We start from the raw sequence: 24,455 nt of genomic DNA on the forward strand, positions 1-24,455 counted from the left end.
TCAATCCTCATCAACAATATGCTCTTTTTTCGTTTTTGTATAAATATTTGCAATATATATATATTTTTTTTATATTAAAGTTTTTTTTTTCCTGGATATATGATATTAAACACTAGGAGAAATTGTTGCACATAAGGTGTTTGTGTATTTGCTTAAATGACTAACACCTTGCTTAATACGATATAGTAACTCTTTTTTATGATACCATAACCATATATTTTAGACTGTTTTTGTTGGTGTCCAGTTAGTTGCACCATGGAATGGATTATTTTATTATAGTACCCATTTTAAACCATATATTTGATATTATATGCAGACAATGCAAGAGGAGTCAGAAGAAGGTAGTTGCTCAAATACATCTACAACTACCAATGTTGCTGAAAACTTACCGTCACTAAAGGGCCCAAGTGTGTGTTACACTCCCAGAGGAACAAAAGAGTTTATACCGTGTTGTCCCCCTGAACTAAAGCCTACACTTGGTATGCTTTTTGATTCCTTACTTAAAGGTGTTGATTTTTATAAGCAATATGCTAGATTTGGTGGGTTTGTGGTAAGACTAGGTACTGAAAAGAGAATTAAAGATAGTGATAAAGTCTACTTGAAATATTTACATTGTAATAAACAAGGGTTTACGAAGGATGGTGAAACTAAAGCAAAAGTTTCTAACAAAGATAAAAATCCTAAAGCTAGAAAAAGAACCATAAATCGTGTTGGATGTAATGCAATGATTGGGTTTAGAGAACGTTCAGATGGAAAATGGATGGTTTATGTCTTTCATGAATCTCATAGCCACAATCTTGCTTCTCCCAACACAATGAATTTTTTGGCAAATGTTGGAAACCTTAAACTTGGCCAGAAAAAATTCATTTTTGACAACTCTAGATTGAACATTGGTCCAAACAAGTCTTATAAGTTGATGAAAGAACATCTTGGTAGCTATGATAATATAGGTGCAACATTGAATGATTTCAAGAACTTTAATCGAGACTTGAAAGCTTACATACAAGAGAAAGATGCTTCGATGTTTATAAACAATTTGAAAGAAAAAGCTGAAAACAGTGAAGGTGCCTTTTTCTTTGAGCATTGTATGGATGAACATCAACGCTTGACAAGAGTATTTTGGGCAGATGCAATTAGTAGAAAAAATTATTCGTTGTTCTGTGATATGATTACATTTGATACAACATTTGACACCAACAAATACTCTATGGTTTTTGCCCCATTTACGGGTGTTGATCACCATGGTAAGTGTGTGACTTTTGGGATAGGCTTACTTGCAAAGGAGGATATTGAATCCTTTGAATGGTTATTTGAAACTTTCTTAAAGGCAATGAATAACTGTCAGCCTACCTGTATCATGACAGATCAAGACCCTGCGATGAAAGTGGCAATTGAAAAAGTTCTTGATAAGGCAAAACATAGGTTTTGTATGTGGCACATTATGAAAAAAGTGCCACAAAAGGTAGGGCCCAAATTATGCTTAGAAACTGATTTTCTTCATAAACTAAACTCTGTTGTGTGGAATAGAGACCTTGAACCAGAAGAATTTGAAATTGGTTGGCAGTCTGTGATGTCTGAATTTGATTTAGTGAATGAAGATTGGTTCAAAAATATGTATAATATAAGGAATATGTGGATTCCTTCCTACTTTCGTGACCTTTTTATGGGTGGGATTTTAAGGTCAACTCAAAGATCAGAGAGTGAAAATAGCTTTTTCACTAATTTCACCAATCAGCATTTGTTATTGGTTGAGTTGTGGTTTCGCTATGAATCTGCAATCGATGCTCAAAGGCACACACAAGACAAGTTGAATGCTACTTCAAAAACTACACATCCCCAACTTGTCACCCCCCTGTACTTGGAAAAGCATGCTGCATTTGCTTACACTCATAATGTATTTTACATATTCCAAAAGGAATTCAAGCATGCTTTGTACAATTGTGGTATAAGTAATGTTACCATCAAAGAAGAAGAAGGGATTGAGCAATATAGAATTGTTGACAACACAAGGAAAAAAAGCTATCATGTCACATATGTTTTGTGTTCTAATGATGCTTCATGCTCTTGTAAAATGTTTGAATCTGTTGGAATATTATGTCGTCACATTCTCTTTGTCATGAAAGGAAAGTTCTTATTTGAGATTCCAAGGCAATATGTTTTACATCGTTGGACTAAAGAAGCTATGAAGAAACCAATTTTTGGCTTAAACAACTTGCTTGATGGGGCAGAGAAGGATAAGAAGCAAAAGCTAGTTGGTGATTTATGGTGCAGGTTTTTTTCATGTGTAAGTCTTTGTGAGGAGAAAGTTGAATGCCTAGAGTCATTGTTGTCTAAGCTAATATCTTTTGAAAATGAGATGAAAGACTTGGATTCTATAAGTCCAGTTGATAAACGTGAGGCAAAAAATAAACACATCGAATTATTTGTTGGATCTAATGACATAGTTGTTGATATTCTTCCTCCAAACAAGTCTTCCAACAAAGGTAGTGGTAGTGGAAAAAGGAAAAAATCTGACAAAGAGATAGCTATTGAGGAAAGCCAAAGGAAAGATAGACTTTGTAGAACTTGTGGTCAGAGAACAAACCATGATAGTCGGAATTGTCCGCAAAAAAAATCCAACTTGAATGAGGTATTTTTGTAGTAAAAAAATAAATAAATTTTGTACTATGTTTACTTCCCACTAGATTTTCACTTTATATATGTTCGTGTACATGATTTCAGGATTTCAAAGAAGAGTAGAAAGGCTGCAAAACCACTTCATATTTACAAGAAGCAACATCGGCTACTGACAGCCTAGTGCTGAAATAGAGGAGATGAGAGGAAAGAAAGAACATAGTGCTATAGTGCCCTTTTTATTGATATAGTGATTGTTATTGTTTCACATATATTAAACAGGGACCTTTAATTGCTCAAATTTTATTGATAGGGTGACCTTTTATTGTTAAACTTTTTATTGACCTTTATATTGTTATTTTGATGTAGTGACATATTGGCATATGATAACTTCAATTTATATTATAGTATGTGTTTTTAACGTCATAGTGACTTTTTTTCATCGTATTGACACCTTATTCCGTGATAACCTTTTTAGTGATATAATGACCTTTATTATGATATAACAACCGTATAAAAAATACTCACATTTTAACAATTCTTCTAATCCACATCGATTAAGCCAATACAAAGTTAGGGAAGGAGGGGCTCGTTCTTTTAATTGATATACTAAATGAATAGCTTAAGAATAGATTAATATAAATACGACACTTTTACCTTACATAGTGACCTTTTATTTAAATAGAGACAGATTATTATAGACATCTTTTTTATCACATAGTAACGCTCTTGCATCTCATAGTGATCCTTTTGCATCGCATAGTAATTGGAAATTTTTACCTCATATAATGCCATTTTACTTACATAATGACTATAAAAAGTAATATAATATCCTTTTTCAAGTTTTTCTTTTCTTTTTTAAGAGATAAAAAAAAGTTAGACATTTTTAGGTACATATTTATCATAGGTCCTTTGAAAACTTGTCACATATGTATACAAAATATAATAATGAATATGGTGATAATTTTGCATTATAACTTAATTATATATAACACATTGAACTAATAACATTTTAAATACATAGTGACCTTATAATATAGAAACCTTTTAAATAACATAGATACCTTTTTAAATACATAGTGACCTTATCATATAGAAACCTTTTTAAATAACATAGGTACCATTTTTTTATAACATAGGCGCCAAATTTATAACTAATATATATTTCACTAAACTTTCTTGAATGTCAATTAAAGATTACATATCAAAAGAACTACCAATACCACCAATTCAAAAGCTTTGTATGAACTGGAATCATATCATATTGTTCTATATTAACACTTATACAATTTTGTCAGATTATCCATTTGTTGATGCAAACTACATCATTACATTAGATTTCCTACTTCTGTGCAAAATACAAATACTTCCGAGCAAAAAACTTCATCCACATATTCGTTAGTCTGCCTATACTTTCTTTTCCTTTTTACCTTGCTTTGTTTTCTTCTTAATCCCATCAAAAACATCTTTTGCAACTTGACTCCTTATTAATCTGAATTCAGATAGCTTTTCAAGAACTTCATCTCTGACAATGTTCATATCAGATAATACCAGAGTAGCAGCAATCTGAGCTCTCAATGTCCGTCTAGTTGAAACCTAAATTTAAGCAAAAATTAGAATAAAAAAGCTAGTTAAATTCCATGGAGGAAATAGTTAATATAATAAAAATTGAAAGCCAAATAAAAAAAATGAGACGAGATAACCGTTTTCAAAACATTGCAGTCGAACACATCAGCTCCATCAAAGTAAAGCATGCTGACCATAGTATAAATGCCACTATCATTATTCTTCTGTTTTCCAGACTTCCAATTTACAGAAGGTGACTCCAAAGTATACTCAATCATGTTCTTCACTGAGTCATTACTTTGAGGAAGGCGTTGATCAAGAAAAGTACTCAGCATATCACTCTAGGCAAAATAAATTAATACTTTAGGTTCCATGAAGCATATCCTAACTAGAAAAATACAAATAAAATCCAAAATATCATATTTTTACCAGAACATCAGAGAACTTCTCAACCTCACTCATGTACTTTGTATCATAACTCATATTATCTATGAACTGAAGCTTTTCTTCCTTCAAATTCACAACAATTAGGAAAAAGTGTTCATTCAAGAGTATAGGAACAAATATCTGCAATAAATAAATAAACAACTATTAAGCTTGAAAAACTTAATATAAAAGTACTTAGTTGAAAAATGATTGTCAACATTTGCAATGTATTACCAACTCAACATTTGCAATATCAAAATCATTGCAAGGAATGAACAACCATCTTGACCAAATGTCAAATAGCTTGTCAATGTCTTGTGTGTTACTATCTGTGTTTGCAACTTTCAGTAAAAAAGCCTAAAAAAGAACAAACATTAATAAATATTAAAAAAATTAGAAGGTAGAGTTATTTTTCTTAAATGTAATTACTTGCATTACATAGTGACTGTTTTCATTGCATAGTGAAATTAATTTATGAATCATAGTGACTGTTTTCAATACATAGTGAAATTAATTTATGAATTTTTTATAATGAACAACTACCATTATAATGATGTAGTAACTAAATAGCCGAAAGATACTTACACTTTGAGAAACACCAAAATATAGTTTTTGAGGTCCATGTGCACTACTCTTCTGGTTTTCATTAAGCAACATAGCCCAACAATCAATAATAACAGAAGATATAGCAATAGCCGGTGCACCTAATGAAAGGAATTCATTCCTTGTAATCTCAAATGGTTTGCCAAAAGATACCAACACCTCACTGTACAAGGAAATAAAAAGACACATGTATATTAACATAGTCACTTATTATTAAAATTTGAAAATAAATAACAAAAAGAACAATGACATGACTTACTTGAGATCGAAACCATGATAATCACTAATGCAGTAGTCAACAAGTTCCTGGACAACTGCATCCAAAACCTTCATATCCTTATTACTTGACTTCATATATTCAGTTACATATGTAACTTTATCACCAAAGAGACTAACATCCATAGCAAGGGAGCATTTAGATTTTCCATTACTCAAAACATGCTCAAAACCTATCCTTGGAACCTCACCAACTACAACATTAATCTCTTTTGCAGGTGCACCATTATCATCAATATCATCATCATCCAAACCATTAGGCACTTTGCTTACCCAATTTACAAGAGACACAATCTCATCAACAATTTCATGAACACGAGGATTCATAAAGAATAAATCAGTTTGGGACATTGGAGGTGTCGAAGTTGAAGCATCATTAGATTTACGAGTCTGAAATAACACTTTCAACTCATTCATGTAGAAGTTAGATACCACTTCTAAATCTCTTTTCATGAGCAAAAACTTCTCATAAACTTCCTGTGAAAAAAAAATGTACCACTTAGATTTAATAAAATAATTTGTGACAAAAAAAAAAAAAAAGAAAGAAAAAACCAAACAGACAGACAGAATTAAAGGGTAAAATACTTACATCAATAGCAATTGAACGGATTTCCTCATTAGACATTGAACTGGCAGGTAGCTCAAACTGAATAACACCCTTAACATTGCTACGGACACCTTCATAAACAACAGATTCTTTTCCAGAAGTTTGATTCACAGGAGCTTCCTTGAATTGATTACAAACAACTTGTCCATCCTCAAATTGCAACTTCTCACTCACTGGATATGTATCAAACTCAAGAATTCCACACCCAAAACCCTTGGACAACTTTTCATTTCTAATTCTATCTCTTATATCCACATCAGTCCAATGTTGAATTAAAGGTATTGTAGAATTTAACACAACATTCCTAAACCTCAATCGATGAAAATAGATAATCTCTAACATCAAAACACAACCACAAAACCATTCTATATTTCCTTCTTTGTAGCTCTTCACAGCTTCACAAAGTCTATCTAAGACATATTTTGACCAATTATAAATTCTTATTTGATTAACATCAACCAAACATTTTACAATTCTCAAATCCACAGTTCTGTTGGACGTAGGTGCTAAAAAACTTGAAAAAGCATGCATGATAAAAAGCTGTCTGAATTCTTCCCCACCATCTACTAGTAAAGGGATCTTAGATTCCAAAAAACCCAAAGGAATCTGATCATTCTCACCCATAAGACCAAAATGAGACCTCCATTTAACCTTTAAATCATAATCAGGGTTGATGACATTAGCACAACGAGAAATTTCTTCAACTTTCTTAGATGTTTTGCAAGGAAGGCAAAAAACATCATACACATCAAATTCAGTCACAACAAAATCTTTTTTACCATCAATAGTAAACATGCAGCTACCATGATCAAAACAATCTACCAACCATGATAGCATATCAGTTGCAGTTCGTTTCACCTTCAAAGATAACAAACCTCCAAAGCCAATTTCTTTAACAGCCTTGATTTGATCATCTGAAAAAGTTTTAATCATCTCTACTAAATGAAATGGCCTGCAACGTGTTTTAAATCCTCGTTGCACCCTGTAACAAGACATACGAAAAGATAAACAAAAGAAACCAAAATAGTAGCCTCTTTTTATAGCATAGTGACCTTTTTTTTAAACAAAACTTCAAAAAAAAGAAACAAATATTCACTTACATATGTACATCACTATCTATGATTGCAGATTCTTGCCTATGAATCACAATGTTCTTATCCTTATTTGCCTTCACTTTCTTCACTTTAAGACCTTCATTTTCATCCAACTTTCTCTTCTTAGCTGGCAAAACAATAGCATGTGAAGAAGAAGACTTATTCCCCTTCTTTCCTTCCATCACAGTTGACAAAGGTATAGCATTCTCAATGTTAGAAGGTTTCTTTTTCTTAGTGATAGCTTTCTTTTTCAATCCTTTTTCAATACAAGCATCTTTATCTCTGTTAGTATCATCATCGATCATTTTGCTTCCATCATCAATATGCTCTTCATCTTCATGATCGAGATTGATACATGCTAAAAACACGCAAGCATATAGTTATATATACAATTATCTTCATTTTAATCTAGCAAACAATTATAATATAGCAAACTAATAACTTAAAAATAATAATCATTGTCATTGATATAGTGACCTTTTTCAGTTACATAGAGAACTAATAATATAGTAACTTTTATATTAATATAGGGACCTACATTCTATAGTATTAGGAGACTATCATAATAGAGCAACTAGTATATTAAGGTTAATAATCCAAAAATCAAACATTCATCATACCTCCTGTATCTTTCAATTTAACTCCTCCTGTTGAGCTACGAAGGCCTCTCCTTTTTTTAAAAGTAGCACCACCTCTAGTTCTCACCATAGTTATAAAATCTAATCCAAATCGAATGAAAATCCTTGTTGCACCCTGTAACAAGACATACAAAAAGATAAACAAAAGAAACCAAAGTAGTTGCCTCTTTTTATGGCATAGTGACCTTTTTTTAAAACAAAACTTCAAAAATAACATAGTCCAACACCCCTCCAAAAAGATTCAGTTTATTTTGGTTTGGTTTAGAACAAGTTCAGGTCATATTCATATTTATGTCTTTTGACAACCAATTTGTTTACGAATAAAAAAATCAATTCAAGTCAGGTCAGGGCAGTGAAAATCAAATCAAACTAAGGTATCCAAATCCTCGAATTCTGGCTACCTTGATTCAAGTTCAAAACAGGCCTAATTCAGAAATTTTGAAGCAAAATCCAGTACAGAGTCAAATTAACCATGCACATATGTCAGACTAGAAGTACACTTTTCAACAGTCAAGAAAGTCATGTAGATGTCGATTTAGCATGATCAGAAGCAATCTATCACAAATCCACCCCAGATGTTTGTTCCTGGGTTAGTCGCTTAAGCAATCTGCTCTCAACACCAAAAATCGGACATATAGAATCAAAGTCAGTATCTTAAACCAGGAAGCATTCTTCATACTTTATGTTCTTTCTTTCTTTCTTTCTTTCTACGGTTGATGTGGAAAGAGTCTTTGCATCAATATCACAAACACCAGAAAATTTATCTAAGTGCAAAAGGCAAATAATTCATGTAGGAACCTAATGACATTTGATGCAGCTGAAACCACTTCAAATCACAAATAAGAAAAGACAGGTTGTAAGAGAGAAACACAACAGCATCAAGGAACACCAATGCAACCAAGGCAGTTAGTCCATCTCCAAACATGTCACCATGTTGGTCAGGTCTCAATTCCAGATCATCATTAGCAAGAGATTGATGACCATTCCTGTTGCCTACACCAAACGGAACACGGGAAAATACAAATCGAGTTGGACACCAAGTGGAAGCAGGAACCAGTGTAGCTAATTTATGTCTCCAAACTCTCACTAATTCACTCACAAATCCACTAAAAACACTTCAAATTACTCAAAATTCGAATTAACTACTCCAAACTCTCACTAATTCACTCACAAATCCACTAAAAACATTTCAAATTACTCAAAATTCGAATTAACTACTCCAAACTCTCCCGAATTCACTCACAAATCCACTAAAAACACTTCAAATTACTCAAAATTCGAATTAACTACTCCAAACTCTCCCGAATTCACTCACAAATCCACTAAAAACACTTCAAATTACTCAAAATTCAAATTAACTACTCCAAACACAAACACACACACACAATTCGCATTTTAGTTATTCGCATTCCTAACAGGCATTAATTCGAAATCAAAATCCACAAAAATCAGCTAAACTCGAAATCAACAAAAACAAAATTATGCTCAACAAAAATCGTGTTACTAAGAAGATGAAGAAGAACAACAAAAGCAGAATTTCGAGCAAAAATACACATAAAAACCTAGTTTACTTAAATTAAGAAAAATTAAACAAAATACATTTAAAAAATACTTCTACTAAAACGAAACTTAAGTTGAAATTCAAAAAATAAAATCAAATCGAAAAAATAAAATAAAAAAACATGCAAAATTACAAAATTAAACAAAAATCATACACGAAAACATAATAGACATTAAATTTTCGGTTGAATCTACAAAAAAGTACTCATGAAATTCCAGCAAACAAAATTTCAGAAACCTAATAACCTCAAATCGTGCAAAAATAGCGAAATTACCACAAAGAACTCACCTGATAATAGATCGTAGAGCTGAGAAATTGCTAAAAATCAAAGTAATTGAAGCGGTGTTGCTGAAGGAGTTCGCTGATGGTAATTGAAGCGATGTTGCTGAAGGAGTTCGCTAATGTCGAGAAATTAGGAGAGAGAAAGTGAAGAGAGAAGGAAGAGGAGGAAGAAAATAACAGAGGAAAGAGAAAGTGTTTTCGCGGGAGGAGAGAGAAAATTAGGATATATATACATTAAATATCATCCGTTAGATTATAATCTACGGCTGGGATTAATTGTTTTCATGTTTTCACCCTAAGACTTGTTTTTACATGATCCTAATCCTATATATATATATATATATATATATATATATATATATATATAGAGGAAGGCTCATGTAAGAACCCTCCTCTATATAAGAACTCAATCTTATATAAGAACCAATCTCAACCATTTATTAGTTTTGATCCAACCATCTAAAACCATCCTTTAGTAATGGCATTTCTGTAATTCTTTTTTTATGTTTTAAATTTTTTTGCCTACTCTTATGTTCTAAATCTAGTCTACCTATTTTTTAATTTTTTTTTTCTATGTTCCAAATTTAGTCTACTTATATACTAAAGTTTTTTTTTTTTTTTTTTTTCTTCCTATGTTCTAAATTTTTCCAACCTATGTTCTAAAGTTTTTTTTCTTCTTCTTATGTTCTAAATATTCTTTTACCTATGTTCTAAATTCTTTTGCCTATGATCTAAATTCAGTCTACTTATGTTCTAATGTTTTTTTTTCCTAAGTTCTAAATTTTTACTACCTATGTTCTAAAGTTTCTTTTTTTTTTTCTTTTTTTTTGTTTACGTTCTAAATATTCTTTTACCTATATTCTAAATATTCTTTTATCTATGTTCAAATTTTTTTTTTTTTCTATGTTCTAAATTTAGTCTACTTATGTTCTAAAGTTTTTTTTTCCTGTGTTCTAAATTTTTTCAACCTATGTTCTAATTTTTTCCTATATTCTAAATTTTTTCTACCTATGTTCTAACGGTTTTTATTTCCTATGTTTAAAATATTCTTTCCTATGTTCAAAATTCTTTTGCCTATGTTCTAAATTCAGTCTACTTATGTTCTAAAGTTTTTTTTTTTTTTTTTTTTATGTTCTAAACTTTTACTACCTATTTTCTAAAGTTTTTCTTATATAGTTATTTATAAATATTGCCTATGTAGGATTCGAACTTAAATCAACACCCCCAACCCACCAATTCCACCAGCCACGACCACCAGAAACCCACCAACCCCAGAAACCCAACTACCCCCAACCCACCGATTCCACCGGCCACGACCACCAGAAACCCACTAACCCCAGAAACCCAACGACCCCCAAACCCACCAACACCGAAACCACCAACCCAACACATCAGAACCACCAAAACCAAAACACCAACCCCGAAACCCACCGATTTGAAACCCATCAGTTTTGTAATTAGGGTGTTTAAAAAAAAAGTAAGGGTAAAATGGTAATTTTATCACTAAAAAGTTACTAAAAAAGGAAAGAAATGGGAAAGTTGCAAGTAATGTGGACCAGCCCAAAAAGGAAATAGTTGCAACTAAAGTAGACCGGAGGTAGTATAATGTATTTATATATATATATCAAAAAAAACTTGGTGAGAGCGACAACTAATTGAAGCTTAGAGTAGAAATATCTTTGTGTCGTTTTTGGAGGAGTTGGTGTCTTTAGTGTGACCTCATTCCTTTCCTCTTCCTTCTTCATTGTACGAAAGAAAAACTTAAGCTTATTCCAAATCAGAAATACTTTAGAACATTATAAAAATAATGTTTCAAATCAGGTTAATGTTTCAAATGATATTAATATTCCAAATGATACCCATGTTCAAAATAGTCATCTCCATATTTGTACAAAAAATGTACTATATATTGTTTTAAATATATGTCTAAAGATATAAACTTAAGATTTACACAATCATATATCAATTTTTGTTCAGCTTTGACCACTTTCTAGCCATCTTCATCACTCTTTTCCGTTCTTCATTTACTTCTGATGTTATAATCTTCCCACAATACTCCACTCATAACCTTTTCATTTGCTCAAACTGCAAACAAAAAAAATACAAACACGTTAAAATTAAAATACACATGTAATTCAGAATATAATAAAAAATACTTTAGAACATTCCCATGTAATTTAGAACATAATCAGATTAACTTTAGAACATAGACATCTAACTTACAACATAATCAGAATTACTTTAGAACATAATCAAGTAATTTAGAACATAATCAGATTAACTTTAGAACATAGACATTAAACTTAGAACATAATCATAATTACTTTAGAACATAATCAGATTTGTTTTAGAACATAATCTATCTAACTTAGAACATAATCAGAATTACTTTAGAACATTATCAAGTAATTTAGAACATAATCAGATTAACTTTAGAACATAGACATTAAACTTAGAACATAATCATAATTACTTTAGAACATAATCAGATTAACTTTAGAACATAGACATCTAACTTATAACATAATCAGAATTGCTTTAGAACATAATCAAGTAATTTAGAACATAATCAGATTAACTTTAGAACATAGACATTAAACTTAGAACATAATCATAATTACTTTAGAACATAATCAGATTAACTTTAGACCATAGACATCTAACTCATAACATAATCAGAATTACTTTAGAACATAATCAAGTAATTTAGAACATAATCAGATTAACTTTAGAACATAGACATTAAACTTAGAACATAATCATAATTACTTTAGAACATAATCAGATTTACTTTAGAACATAGACATTTAACTTAGAACATAATCAGAATTACTTTAGAACATAATCAGAATATGGAGATGTAATTAGAACCTAATCAATCATATGTCTTGACACGTACATTACCCTTCTCTAGCCCCGAATTTCATTGTTTTTGACATTGTCCTTCATAGGTTTCCATGTGCTTCAACAAAAATACTCCACAATCATGTTTGTTTGCATTGCTCTTCCATTTCATCTCAATGTTTCTTGTTTCGAAAGTGGACAAAACGACACTCTTGTTATCAATTTCTTCATAAAATTCACCAAATGCCTTCAACTACAAAATATATATAAATTAACCTTGAAGAAGATAGGAGGGGCAGTAGGCAGAGTAGAAGAGGCTGTAGTAATAGCCATAGCAGCAACAGATCTATTGTTGGAATACACATACTCAAAAAAAAATTCAAAAATTGACATTAATTTGCAAAAATCGAACTAATTCGAACAAAAAAAAAATAATTGACAGATCAAATTTTTCGAACATAAATATTTCACAAAAATCAAACAAAAATAATTCACAAAAGTCGAACAAAATAATGAACAAAAATCGAACAAAATAATGAACAAAAATTGATCGAAATAATGAACAAAAATCGAACAAAAATCATTCGCAAAAATCAAACAAAATAATTCGCAATAATCGAACAAAATAATTCGCAAAGATTCGAACCCTAAATTTGCTAAACTCGAACTCAAAATAATCAAACTCCATACGAAAAATCCAACTCAAAAATCGCACAAAATAATACGCAAAAATCGACTCCTAAAAATCGCAAAAATAGAACCCTAAATCCGAACCCTAAAAATTGCAAAAAATCACCAATTAAAACTGCAAATTCACTTGAACATCATGCTAATTTCATGAAAATTTGAACAAAATCGAAAAGAAAAACATACCTGAAGCGAAAATCCTTCAAATTGCAACTTCTATCAGATTCTTGGGGGTTTTAGGAGAGAGAAAATGAGAGAATCGGGAAGAAGGGAAAGAAAGTTAGAGGAGAGAGAAAAGGTTGGGAGGTGGGTAAGGGGGTTGAAAAAGTTGGACACGTGTTTTAATCTTAACCGTCTAAAACAACTTGATCCTACGGTTGAGATGGATTCTTATATATCTAGGGTTCTTATATATCTAGGGGTTCTTACCGGATCCCTCCCCTATATATATATATATATATATATATATGTGTGTGTGTTTGTAGCAAAATCATTTGGGATGATGGAAGACTATTTCTAAAGGAGAAAAAAATTAAAACTAATAATATCATCTTTCACAATTCTCTTTTTTATCTCGCTTTTATGTAATCCAAAATAATCTACTCCGCAACCTTTTACCTTAATCCTCGTAAAATAGCTAGGCAAGACTTTTTTTTCAAAATCTCTCACATCCACTCACAACCCTTTCATGTCACCTTAATTACCATCTCACTACCACCGTACTCCCACCGTCACCATCCTAAAACATCTACCCCACCCCCGTAATTTCACCCCCAACCACTCGAAAATACCACCCTACCCCTTTCTCCTACAATCATCCACAAATGCACCCCTCCTTCATCTTACCAACACCTTAAAATTAAAATTAAAAAAAAAAAAATCAAACAAATTCATAAGCATCAATGTCTACAACAAGCAACAAAAGGAAGGCAATTAGAAGAGAAGGATCGGAGGAGAATTGAGTAGGGTGAGTAAAGATTTTTATTTATAGCTATAATGGGGAGGGTGTCAATGTTAGGGTTGATTTGTTGGAGAGGGGGGGTTAGGTCAGCCGGTTTTTTACTGGGGTTTTTTATGGGTGGGTGGGTGGGTAAATTTGGGGTGGGTATCAAGATAGGTGGGAGTTTTAGGAGGGAGGGAAGGTTATTTTAGGGAGGTTGGGGGTTATTCTTGGTGGGGGAAACATATATATCTCAAAAATAAGATTTGTACTCACCAGGGGCCATGCAACAAAACAATAGTATAAGAAGGATTGGAACAATAGAAATCTTTCCTGCCATTCTTAAGAAGCTAAGGTTTTTTTTTCTTCTTCTTATAATAAGATGAGTTAATTTATTGTGATGTGAAAATAATTGTTAAAACTTACTGCTAATATATAACAGAAATATGTTATCAAATGAGGTAATTTGTTTCAAAAATAAAAAATCAAAGGCAAACAGATATGTAATTAATCATAATGATTTTGCAAATCAACATGTAAAAGGGATACTCTAGATGTCGCCAAAATTAGAAAATTTTAAATATTTAGTAAATAATAATCACAATTGTCTTGGTGTCTAAATTATGCTATTTTGGGTCTCTTACAATATGGTTGACTAAAATATGATTATGAAATTTAATGAAATAATTTAGTTCTCAAAATTGAAATCAAAGCATATAGATATGTAATCAATCACAATGATTTTGAAAATCGCCATGTAAAAGGGATATGTTAGATGTTCCCAAAATTATAAAGCATAAATATATTTAATGATTTACATAATCACAATTGTTTTGGTGCCAAAATAATCACATTTTGGGTCTCTTACAATATGGTTGATTGGAATGTGATGATTATCAAATTAAATGAAATAATTTAGTTTTCAAAATAATTAAAAATCAAATCATGCAGATAAGTAATCAATCACAATGATTTTGCAAATCAACATGTAAAAAAGAAATTCTAGATGTTTAAAAATAAAAATCATAAATATATTTACTGATTTACATAATCACGCTTGTTTGGGTGGCAAAATGACTCCCATTTTAGGCCTCTTGCAATTAGAGATGACAATCTATTAGATTTGGATCGGGTAGAGCTTCACCCGCATCCATCTAATATTCTAATCGCCCCATCCACATCCATCCGTCATCTGCTTCACCCATCATCCATATCTGTCCGTCCATCAATCGCGGATAAAACGGGTGAAGCGGATGACTAATGTATGAGTATAAAGTGAAAAAAAAAGTCACATGAACTCTAATTTTTGGTTATTTATACAATATTTTTTTATTTTATAAATAAAAAATGAAACAATAACAACATTAATATATATTAATTATAAAAATCCATGCGACATCTAAAAAGGAGATTCGACGTTAACAAATACACAAGAAATTGAACCAAATAAAAATTTCCTTCATAAAAACTATAATTGTCAATTAGATCTTGCAATGTGGAACATCTCCCGCTTATATCGCTGGTACCGGTTTTATACCGCCTTAGCTTGTTGGAGAGACAATCTTATGATTCTTTGTAGTCGTGGGAAGTTTTTCGTTCTGATTCATCTAAAGGTATTGGAAAGCTTGATAACCCTTGTGATCTCGCATGGATTTTCACCATCAAAATAATTTCACGAAAATCCATTAGATTTAATATCATAGATTCAAACCTAAGAAAATTCTCTCAAAAAAGAGGAGATAAACCTTGTCTTTCGAAGGAGGTTGAAAAACTCTTGTCTTTCAAAGGAGATCGGAAATCCTTTCTTTCGAGGGAGAAAAGTTCTTCCCAAAAGGAGGAAGCAATATTATAAACCTAAAAAAAAACTTTAAAAGATACAAGGAATGGGGCTCTTCACCTATAAAACCGATAGAAGATCCTTTAAAAAATAACAATGAAGGCTAGGGTTTAGGAGAGAGGAAGGAGGAGAGATGAGAGAGGGAAAAAAAACATAAAAAGTTTTCTGTCGACGAGATTTGAAACCTTGCACTTAATGTATGAGAAGAATATGTTAATTAATTGATATATAATTAATCACAATGATTTTGCAAAATCAACTTGTAAAAAGGAAGTTCCATTTGTTCCCAAAATTAAGAAAACATAAAGAGAAGGTATTGGGTGCAGCTTGCCGCACCCAATATTTTGTACGGCTACAAACATTCCAGCAATAACAAACTCAACAATCATCCCAACCAATGTTATCATAATCGGGATTCTTCTTTGAATTGGTGAGTGGGGTAGAATCAAATCGGTAAAATCGAATCGTAGAATCGTACGATTCTACCAAAATGTAAAATTGGGCTTCAAAATGTAACAAATGACTACATACATAGTTTTAAATCAATGAGAATGATAATAATATATATTTTTAATAATATATATTGTTAATAACATAATATTGACATACCAACATAATGGTTTTTCAAGTAATTTCGCACGTGCATAACTCAAACAATACACTATAAACTATAAAGTCGGATTATTGGTACACATTCTTAACCATGAGAGTATGACAGGGTAAAGTCGTATCCCCGAATCAAAAGTATTACCTAAATCCTCTAACTAATGTAGATAGGGAAGTAGGGTCGAATCCACAGAGAAACGGATATTTCTATTCCTAATTAATTAGAATAATCTAGATTATGAAGTAACCAATATTTATATTTGAATAAGAAACTAAACTACTAAGATTGAGAATAGGGAGAAAACAATATATAAAAGGATCTAGGGCATAGGTTCACCAATAAATTATATTTTAGGGTAGAATATAATAACCATTCATCAATGCATACATCAATCAGATTATAAAGGGCTTTCGCTACTTATTATAATCACACAATTAATTTACCGGTATTAAATCTCATCTTTCGAATCTCGAATTAACCATTTATAAATTAACCTGCCTATTGAAACTAGACCTAAACATTAATTCTCATCTGTCGAATCTCGAATCAATATTGTCAAACTCATGCATAAAAGATCAGGCCTAATCTAGTCACAGAGCATTAATTCAATCAATAGGAAATTAATCTAGCATTGATAATTAACAACAATAAATTACCCCTTCATAATATTTATGGATCCCCACAAACCCTAGAATGTAAACTACTCACACATAGTAGAAATTAAACTAATCAAAGCAATAAAGCAAGACATGATAAAAGGAATAAAGTAAATAACTAAGATTAAGAGAAGAGAAATCGTTACCAAACTAATCTGTATTAATGGAAATAATCAAGAACAAGAGTTGAGAGAAGAATTAAGAGAGAGAAAAATCCTAAGTAGAGAGAGAAAGTCTAAGAAAAAAGATAAGTGAAATTAATCATCCTAAAACGTACTTAAACAAAACTCTAAACAACTTCCTAATTAGAAACTAATTGCTCGACAAAAGAGCTCTTCCAGAAACACGCGCCCGATCGGGCTAGAGGCCGCCCGATCGGGCGCGCCTTTTTCTCGCATTGCTCTTCTCAACAGCCGCACCCGATCGAGCTAGTAGCTCACCCGATCGGGCGCGCCTTTGGCTTCGCACCAGCACACTCTTGCGCGCCTTGCCCGATCGAGCTAAGCTTGCCCGATCGGGCCCTTGCTTCACCTCGAGGCTTGGAACTTCGATTGGGCTTATTTCTTCAGCCCAATCTGGATATCCACTTAGGGTCTTGATCACTCGGTACATATACCTCGGTATCCCGATTACCGAGCCCTTAATCACCGGCTTGATGACTCTAACCGGCCATGGGCTTCAAAGATGGTCGAGCTCCTCTAATTTCCGTAGTCGCTCCATGAAAACCCGAGAAAATTCTCCAAGAGTGCAATTTCCTGTAAAATACAACTAAAACTACGAAAGCACTAGAACACACAAATTAATAATAAAAGTGGCCCGAAAGAGCCAAAAACACTACTAATAACGACCAAGGGACGGGGTAAAACACTATATAAAAGGACATATCAGAGTACACAACAATTGTTCTTAAATTATGAAAAAAATAATGTTGTTGACTCGTAAAGTTGTTTTCCTTAGACCCATGCATAATAAAAAAAAATCCAATAATGATAGAAAACTAAGTATCAAGTTAGTTCATTTAACGAGATAGCTAAAGAATGACAACTACAACAAACTCATGTTATAAAAGTGTTTTTTATATGCCCAAAGTTGAGTGCATGAGACTCATGAATACATTCTTATGCCCACAAAATTTAAATGGTTGGATAGAATCTTAAAAGTTATTTAAATTGATGTTTCATAAGCTTTATTATGATTTAGATTGAATAATATGTAAGTCATAGACTAAAGTTAGGTTCAACTATGACACCTTTACACTCTTTAGTCTATAACATAAATTATATAAATGATATAGGTACGAAACCAATTCTATTAGAAAGTAGACTTCAAAAGATTTTCAATGACATATTATAATCCTAATTCCGACTTTGGAATCAAAAGTTATGGGTTCCAAAAAATCAGGTTCTTTGAAGGAGTAGAATCGGTATAGAATCGTAGAATCGATACCGATTCCACCGATTCTAATTGATTCTACCAATTCTATGAGCGATTCTACGACATAACGATTCCACTAGCGATTTACATCGTTTAGGTGGATTAAGATCATAGAATTGTACGATTCTATTATCCGAATCGCGATTTTAATAACATTGATCCCAACAACAATAATCACAAGCTATGCGAGATAAAATTGAGCTGTAAGAAACTTGTCAGGATCAAATACGTCATCCATGGTGGAAGAGAGAGAAAGTTTAAGAGAATTGAAGAGGATGGGGAGAAGAGGGAAAATAAGGATTGTTGATTATATTTGTCCATATTTTATGCTTGATAATTGCTTGATATTCTCGAATTTTTCAAAAATACCCAAAAAAAATCGAATTGGGGCTTTTTTGTATGATTTATAATTGTTGATATTGATTGTATCATGGGATTTGTATGATGAATTGTGAGTGTTTTGATAACAAATGAATGTATTTTGGTTGGGAAATGAGCAAGTTGTGTTATACCCATGAGCTTAGTACGGGACCTTCAATGGAGGTTTCTCCATTGTTAACTTTATAATTTTTAATTTTTTTTTTTTTTAAAAAAAAAAGAATTTTCTTTTTTTTTAATTTTTTTTTTATTTTTTATTTTTAGATGATACATACAATTTGATTGAGGATATGTACTATGTTAAGAACCTGTACAGTTCGTTAGAGGATATGTATAGTTTTGTAGAGAATTCATACAATTTGTTGGAAGATACTCTCTCCTTTTTTAAATACTTGCTCCATTTCTCCATGCGCGGAGTTTTAGGAGAAATTGGAGAAAATAATTATATGGAGGAAGTGGGGTAAGTGGAAGAATAAAAAATTGTAAAAAGCAAAATTAGTGGAGAGGATTGGAGGAGAGAAAATATGTGATGGGTCCACTAGGTGAGAGAAATAATTTAAATATTGTAAAAACTTTCCAAATAAGGAAATGGAGCAAGTATTTTAAAACGGCCGAAAAGGGAAAGTGGAGTAAGTTTTTAAAAACGGAGGGATTATATATTATTCGATAGAGGATATTTAATATTTACATTAAATTAGAGGATATATAATTTTTTATATAGGATATGTAAAGTTTATTGGAGGATTCGAATTATTTTATGGAGGTGTAGGGAATATTTCAAGCATTATCCCAAACTTGAACCCCACTGTGATCATACACTTAAGTATAGTGGCGTCCAAAGGGAAGGGAGCTAGAGCAAAAGAGTCGCCAACAAGTTTTAGGAACTTGTAAATCATTCACATGGTGAAGGTTACACCCCTTAATGATCCAGAAGATCGTTAACTCCAATAGGTTTGGAACCAAGACTGGAAGTTCGGGGATGAAGGTACAAATCCAACTTAAAAGAGACTGAACCTGCCCTAATAATAGGCCTCTACTTTATTCTACTCGTATTCATGTGCGCTTTTGTAGGGAATATTTCAAGCATTATCCCTAGCTTGAACCCCACTGTGATCATACACTTAATTACGGTGGCGTCCAAAGGGAAAGAAGATAGAGCAAAAGAGTCGCCAACAAGTTTTAGGAACTTGTAAACCGTTCACAGGGTGAAGGTTACACCCCTTAACGATCCAGGAGATCGTTAACTCCAATATGTCTAGAACCATGACTGGTAGTTCGGGGATGAAGGTACAAATCCAACCTAAAAGAGATTCAACCTGCCCTAATAATAGGCCTCTACTTTATTCTGATCGTATTCATGTGCGCTTTCTGACTAACATGCAATCAATAGGATTAACCCTAAACCTGTTTATCTATGTTGGTTGAATATTAATGCACAAATAAAACTATTATTGGCGATCACTTGAATTATAATAAAATTAACCCTAAACAAGATTATTAATTATCTTATTAAGCATGATTACAAGTAAAATTCCCTTTAAACATGCATAAAAGGTGTGATCAAGCAATAAATAATAAATACAATCATGCAACATGATAATAAACAATAATTATAAAAATAATCATAATTAAAAGGAAATTTTAGATTTTAACACCACATAAAAACCCGAATATGGTTTTAACACCTCCATACAAAAAAATTGATTCTAACACCCACAAACTAACAAAAAATGGGTATTACCACCACTTTACGGATTCCTAAACGGAATCAATTAAGTGCCACGTGTCACTTTCTTATTGGCCAAAAAAATAAAAAAAAATTAAAAAAATAAAAAGACCTAAAACTAAACAGCCACCCAGCCCCGCCGCCGCGCCACCACCACCTAACCACCCACCCACCCCTGCCCTCCCAAAAACCACCACCAGCGACGCCTTCGCTCACCCAACCTAGCTGAACCCTCCCCCTCCCTTTCACGCAACCGTTTTGCCCCCAAAAACTACCTAACCCAAAACCCTCCTTCCCTAATACGGTCACGATTCCGGCCAAAAATGGTTGAAATTGGCCGATTAAGGCAACTCAACCCCAAAACCGGCCGATTTTGTCCATTTGTGGCCGGAATCGCGACCATATTGGGGAAGGAGATTTTGGGTTTGGTCATTTTTGGGGGCGAAGCCATTGCGGGAAAGGGAGGGGGAGGGTTCATCTGGGTTGGGGGTGTGAAGGCGTCACGGACGGTGGTGGTTTCGGGGAGAGAAGGGGTAGGTCTGTGGTTGGCAGTGGTGGCGCGGTGGTGGGGCTGGGGTGGCTGGGGTAGTTTTAGGGTTTTTTTTATTTTTTTTTAAATTTTTTTAAATTTTTTTTAACCAACTAAAATGGTGACACGTGTCAGTGATGACCCCACTTAACGGAATTTTTGGACTGAATTCGTTAAGTGGTGGTAATACCAATTTTTTGTTAGTTTGTGTGGTGTTAAAATCAATTTTTTATGGAGGTGTTAAAAACCATTTTTGGGTTTTTGTGTGGTGTTAAAATCTAAAATTTCCTAATTAAAATAATCATGTTAAAGCATAATAATAGCAAGATCCTAGGCATGATACTAACAAAATTAATAACAAACCCTACCATGGCACTAAACAATAAAGATCAAAGCTTTAACCCTAACATGATACTAACATGAATATTAGGAAATAAAATAAAAGGCATCATACTTTTAATCATACTTGATATTAGGATTTTTAATTATTACCCTAAACATGATACTAGGAAGATCAAAACACCCTAACATGACGCTAGGAATCATAATAACAACCTAAGCATGATTTCTATATCATAATAACAATGTAAACAATTAAAAGCACTTACTTGGATGCCTCGTATCTCTTTCTAATAACAAAATACACGCGTTAATAACTTCAAGGAAAATATTAAAACAAAACAATTAAATTAAATAATAATTGAAATAAAGATTAGGGACCAAACCCTCAGAAATTAAAACCTTTCACGTCTAGGGCGAAGGCAACTTCGAACAATGTTAGGTGTTTCTTGATCTTGTGAATGCGGAATCGTGTATAAAAAGGTTAGTTTAGAAAAGAGAGAGAGAAAGCTTTAGCTTAGAGAGAGAAAAGAATTAGAGAATTGGAGAGTGGATGATATTTGATGATGAAAAACGGAGATTTTAGGAGGCTATTTATAGAGAATATCAGCCAAAAAGATAGAAAAACAAATCAGAGCTTCGACGAGGAAAAAATAAGTTAGCGTCGGGCGCTGAACATTAGCGCCAAGCGCTAATGCTAGCGCTAGGCGCCAGCCTTAGCGCCATGTGCTAATGTCTGGCGTTAGGCGCTAATTAATTTCTTCACGCGTTTTCTAAATTCAGATAAAAATTTAGCCGTACAGAAGGACAAAATCGTATTTTCCTTAAAAACACTCTTTTATTCTGATTAAAACTCTAAAAAGTCAACAAAAGTCAATTTATCAATGCTTATGGAATTAGGAATGAAAAGAACCTTCCATAAGAATCTAGAAGACTAAAACCATTCCTAATTGCATTAGGAATGATAAATCCATATTAGGCCCTCCTCTAGATCATTGGGCCGCATATAAGGCTCAAACCGGGCCTAGTTTAGTAATTTGGCCATAATTTCCTCATTATTCATCGGAATTGGGCTTATAATATATCGTTGGAAAGCTCTTTTCAATCCCCATCCAACTACACCATTATTGGACCCTTGCCATGGACCAACCAAACTAGATTGGCTGTTTTCTTTAAAATAGGTTTTCAAAAACAAAGAGAAAAGAAAAGAAATTAAAACTATCCGCAACACTAGACTTTCCACACTTTCACTTCATTCGATTATGATTCGACATGAATGGTACTCATCACCGGGTTTGGTTTTGGGGAGACACAAATGAGTGTCTACAGAAGCCCCCACTTTGACTGAGTTTGGAGAAATGCAAGTTTCGAAAAGAAAAGTCAAAGTATCGATAGGGACGGAGACCGATTCCGAATGTTCTGCGACCCTAAATCATTCTTGTAACATCGATACCTGCAAAATAGCGTTAGTTAAACAAATAAAAGAGTTAAGAAACGCGTATCTTGCACCGTCGAGCACCACGTCTCTGAAGGTAACCGATTTGCTACTACATTGTTGTAATTCTGTATTTTTGACGACCTCCTGCAAGCTAGAGTATCCCGCCTAAAGATTGCTACGCTTGTAACTGTCTCTAATTCCGCCATGATAGACTTCTGCAAGCTAGAGAACTCCATTGAAGATCACTTCGCTTGAAACCATATTCTAGCACTTTGTGACCATCTTCGGCAAGGCAGGGAACACGATCGAAGACAACTTCGCTTCAAATCACCTCCAGTTGTTTGTGACAACTCTCCACAAGCTAGGGAACGCTGCCGAAAATATCCTCGCTTGAAGCTATCCTCATATCCTCATTTGTTACGATAATATTCCGAGGAAAATTACCGATGAACCACGCTTGTCGATCTTTTAAAAGCTCGCTTGAGCTTTGCTTCCGCTATGCCTGTACATCGGCGCTTTTGTTGCTTTTGAACCTGTATTTTGAACTAGTATGTCGGTGCCTTTTGCTGTATATGAACCAGTATGCCGGTGTCTTGCAATGAGCCAATGCTTAGGCGCTTAAGCTAAGTGAGACGATCATTCATCAGGTCGATCACATTATTAAATTGTAATCAAGACGATTACTAAATCATGTCAAATTGCTAAGAGGGGCTAACTGGCGTACCAAGGAGCCCAAAAAATATTGCAAGAACCGCACAAAGTGGCTAAACATTCTGTCGCCGCTGATATATTGCTAGCGCCGCATATATGGCTCTAGCGCCAGACGCTGACACTAGCGTCAGGCGCTAAGCTTTATCATTTGGCGCCAAGGCCTGTCGCTTGGCGCTAGAGTCAGGTTTTCCATAAATACCCCTTTCTTCTTCATTTTCGCTGCTGCTGCTCGTTTTTTTGCTCGAGAATCGCTCAAAACTTCAATTTGCTCGTTCTTGCTCGTTTCACAACCGAATTCGCTCAAATTTGTTGCAAATCAAAGCTTATTCCATCCTTTTTCTGATCTATGTATGTTTTCCTCAAACTTACTCCGGTTTATTTCCATGAATTTCACATATGTTTGTTCACGAATTTCTTGAAAATTCGAAACTTGAATTGCTTAATTAACTTTATTTGTCAAATTTTATGCCATGAAATTTGCTTGATTATGTTTATATATTGCCTTGGAAGTAATTTGAGACTTGTTTGACTCAATTTGGTGAAGAAACAAACAAATCAGTATTGTTGGACCTCTTAAGGTCGGGATGACAATGTGGCTTGTTCTTGATGATTTGGCTAGCAATTCTTGTCCAATTTGTCACAATAATTACTATAGTATTGCAA

At 33.1% G+C, this 24,455-nt stretch overlaps 2 protein-coding genes and 1 long non-coding RNA gene across 3 annotated transcripts; 1 reads left to right on the forward strand and 2 right to left on the reverse strand.

Annotated features, from left to right (window-relative positions):
- Nucleotides 1–319: 319 nt before the first annotated feature.
- LOC110728301 (protein FAR1-RELATED SEQUENCE 5-like) lies at nucleotides 320–3,154 on the forward strand. Its single transcript, XM_021907973.1, has 2 exons — nucleotides 320–2,629; nucleotides 2,722–3,154. The coding sequence occupies exons 1-2, from the start codon at nucleotides 320–322 to the stop codon at nucleotides 2,737–2,739; spliced, it is 2,328 nt and encodes a 775-aa protein (XP_021763665.1). The 3' UTR covers nucleotides 2,740–3,154.
- A 609-nt stretch (nucleotides 3,155–3,763) lies between these two features.
- LOC110727879 lies at nucleotides 3,764–4,713 on the reverse strand. Its single transcript, XM_021907458.1, has 3 exons — nucleotides 4,609–4,713; nucleotides 4,317–4,520; nucleotides 3,764–4,209 (listed from the first exon to the last, which is right to left on the reverse strand). Exons 1-3 carry the CDS (start codon nucleotides 4,660–4,662, stop codon nucleotides 4,021–4,023), a joined length of 447 nt encoding a protein of 148 aa, XP_021763150.1. The 5' UTR covers nucleotides 4,663–4,713; the 3' UTR covers nucleotides 3,764–4,020.
- Nucleotides 4,714–11,388: 6,675 nt separating this feature from the next.
- Nucleotides 11,389–13,035, reverse strand: LOC110727880. Its single transcript, XR_002512593.1, has 2 exons — nucleotides 12,566–13,035; nucleotides 11,389–11,751 (listed from the first exon to the last, which is right to left on the reverse strand). It is a non-coding gene; the product is annotated as an uncharacterized LOC110727880 (long non-coding RNA).
- Nucleotides 13,036–24,455: the final 11,420 nt, after the last annotated feature.

The sequence above is a fragment of the Chenopodium quinoa genome, unplaced genomic scaffold (assembly GCF_001683475.1).
Source record: "Chenopodium quinoa cultivar QQ74 unplaced genomic scaffold, ASM168347v1, whole genome shotgun sequence".
NCBI lineage: Eukaryota > Viridiplantae > Streptophyta > Magnoliopsida > Caryophyllales > Amaranthaceae > Chenopodium > Chenopodium quinoa.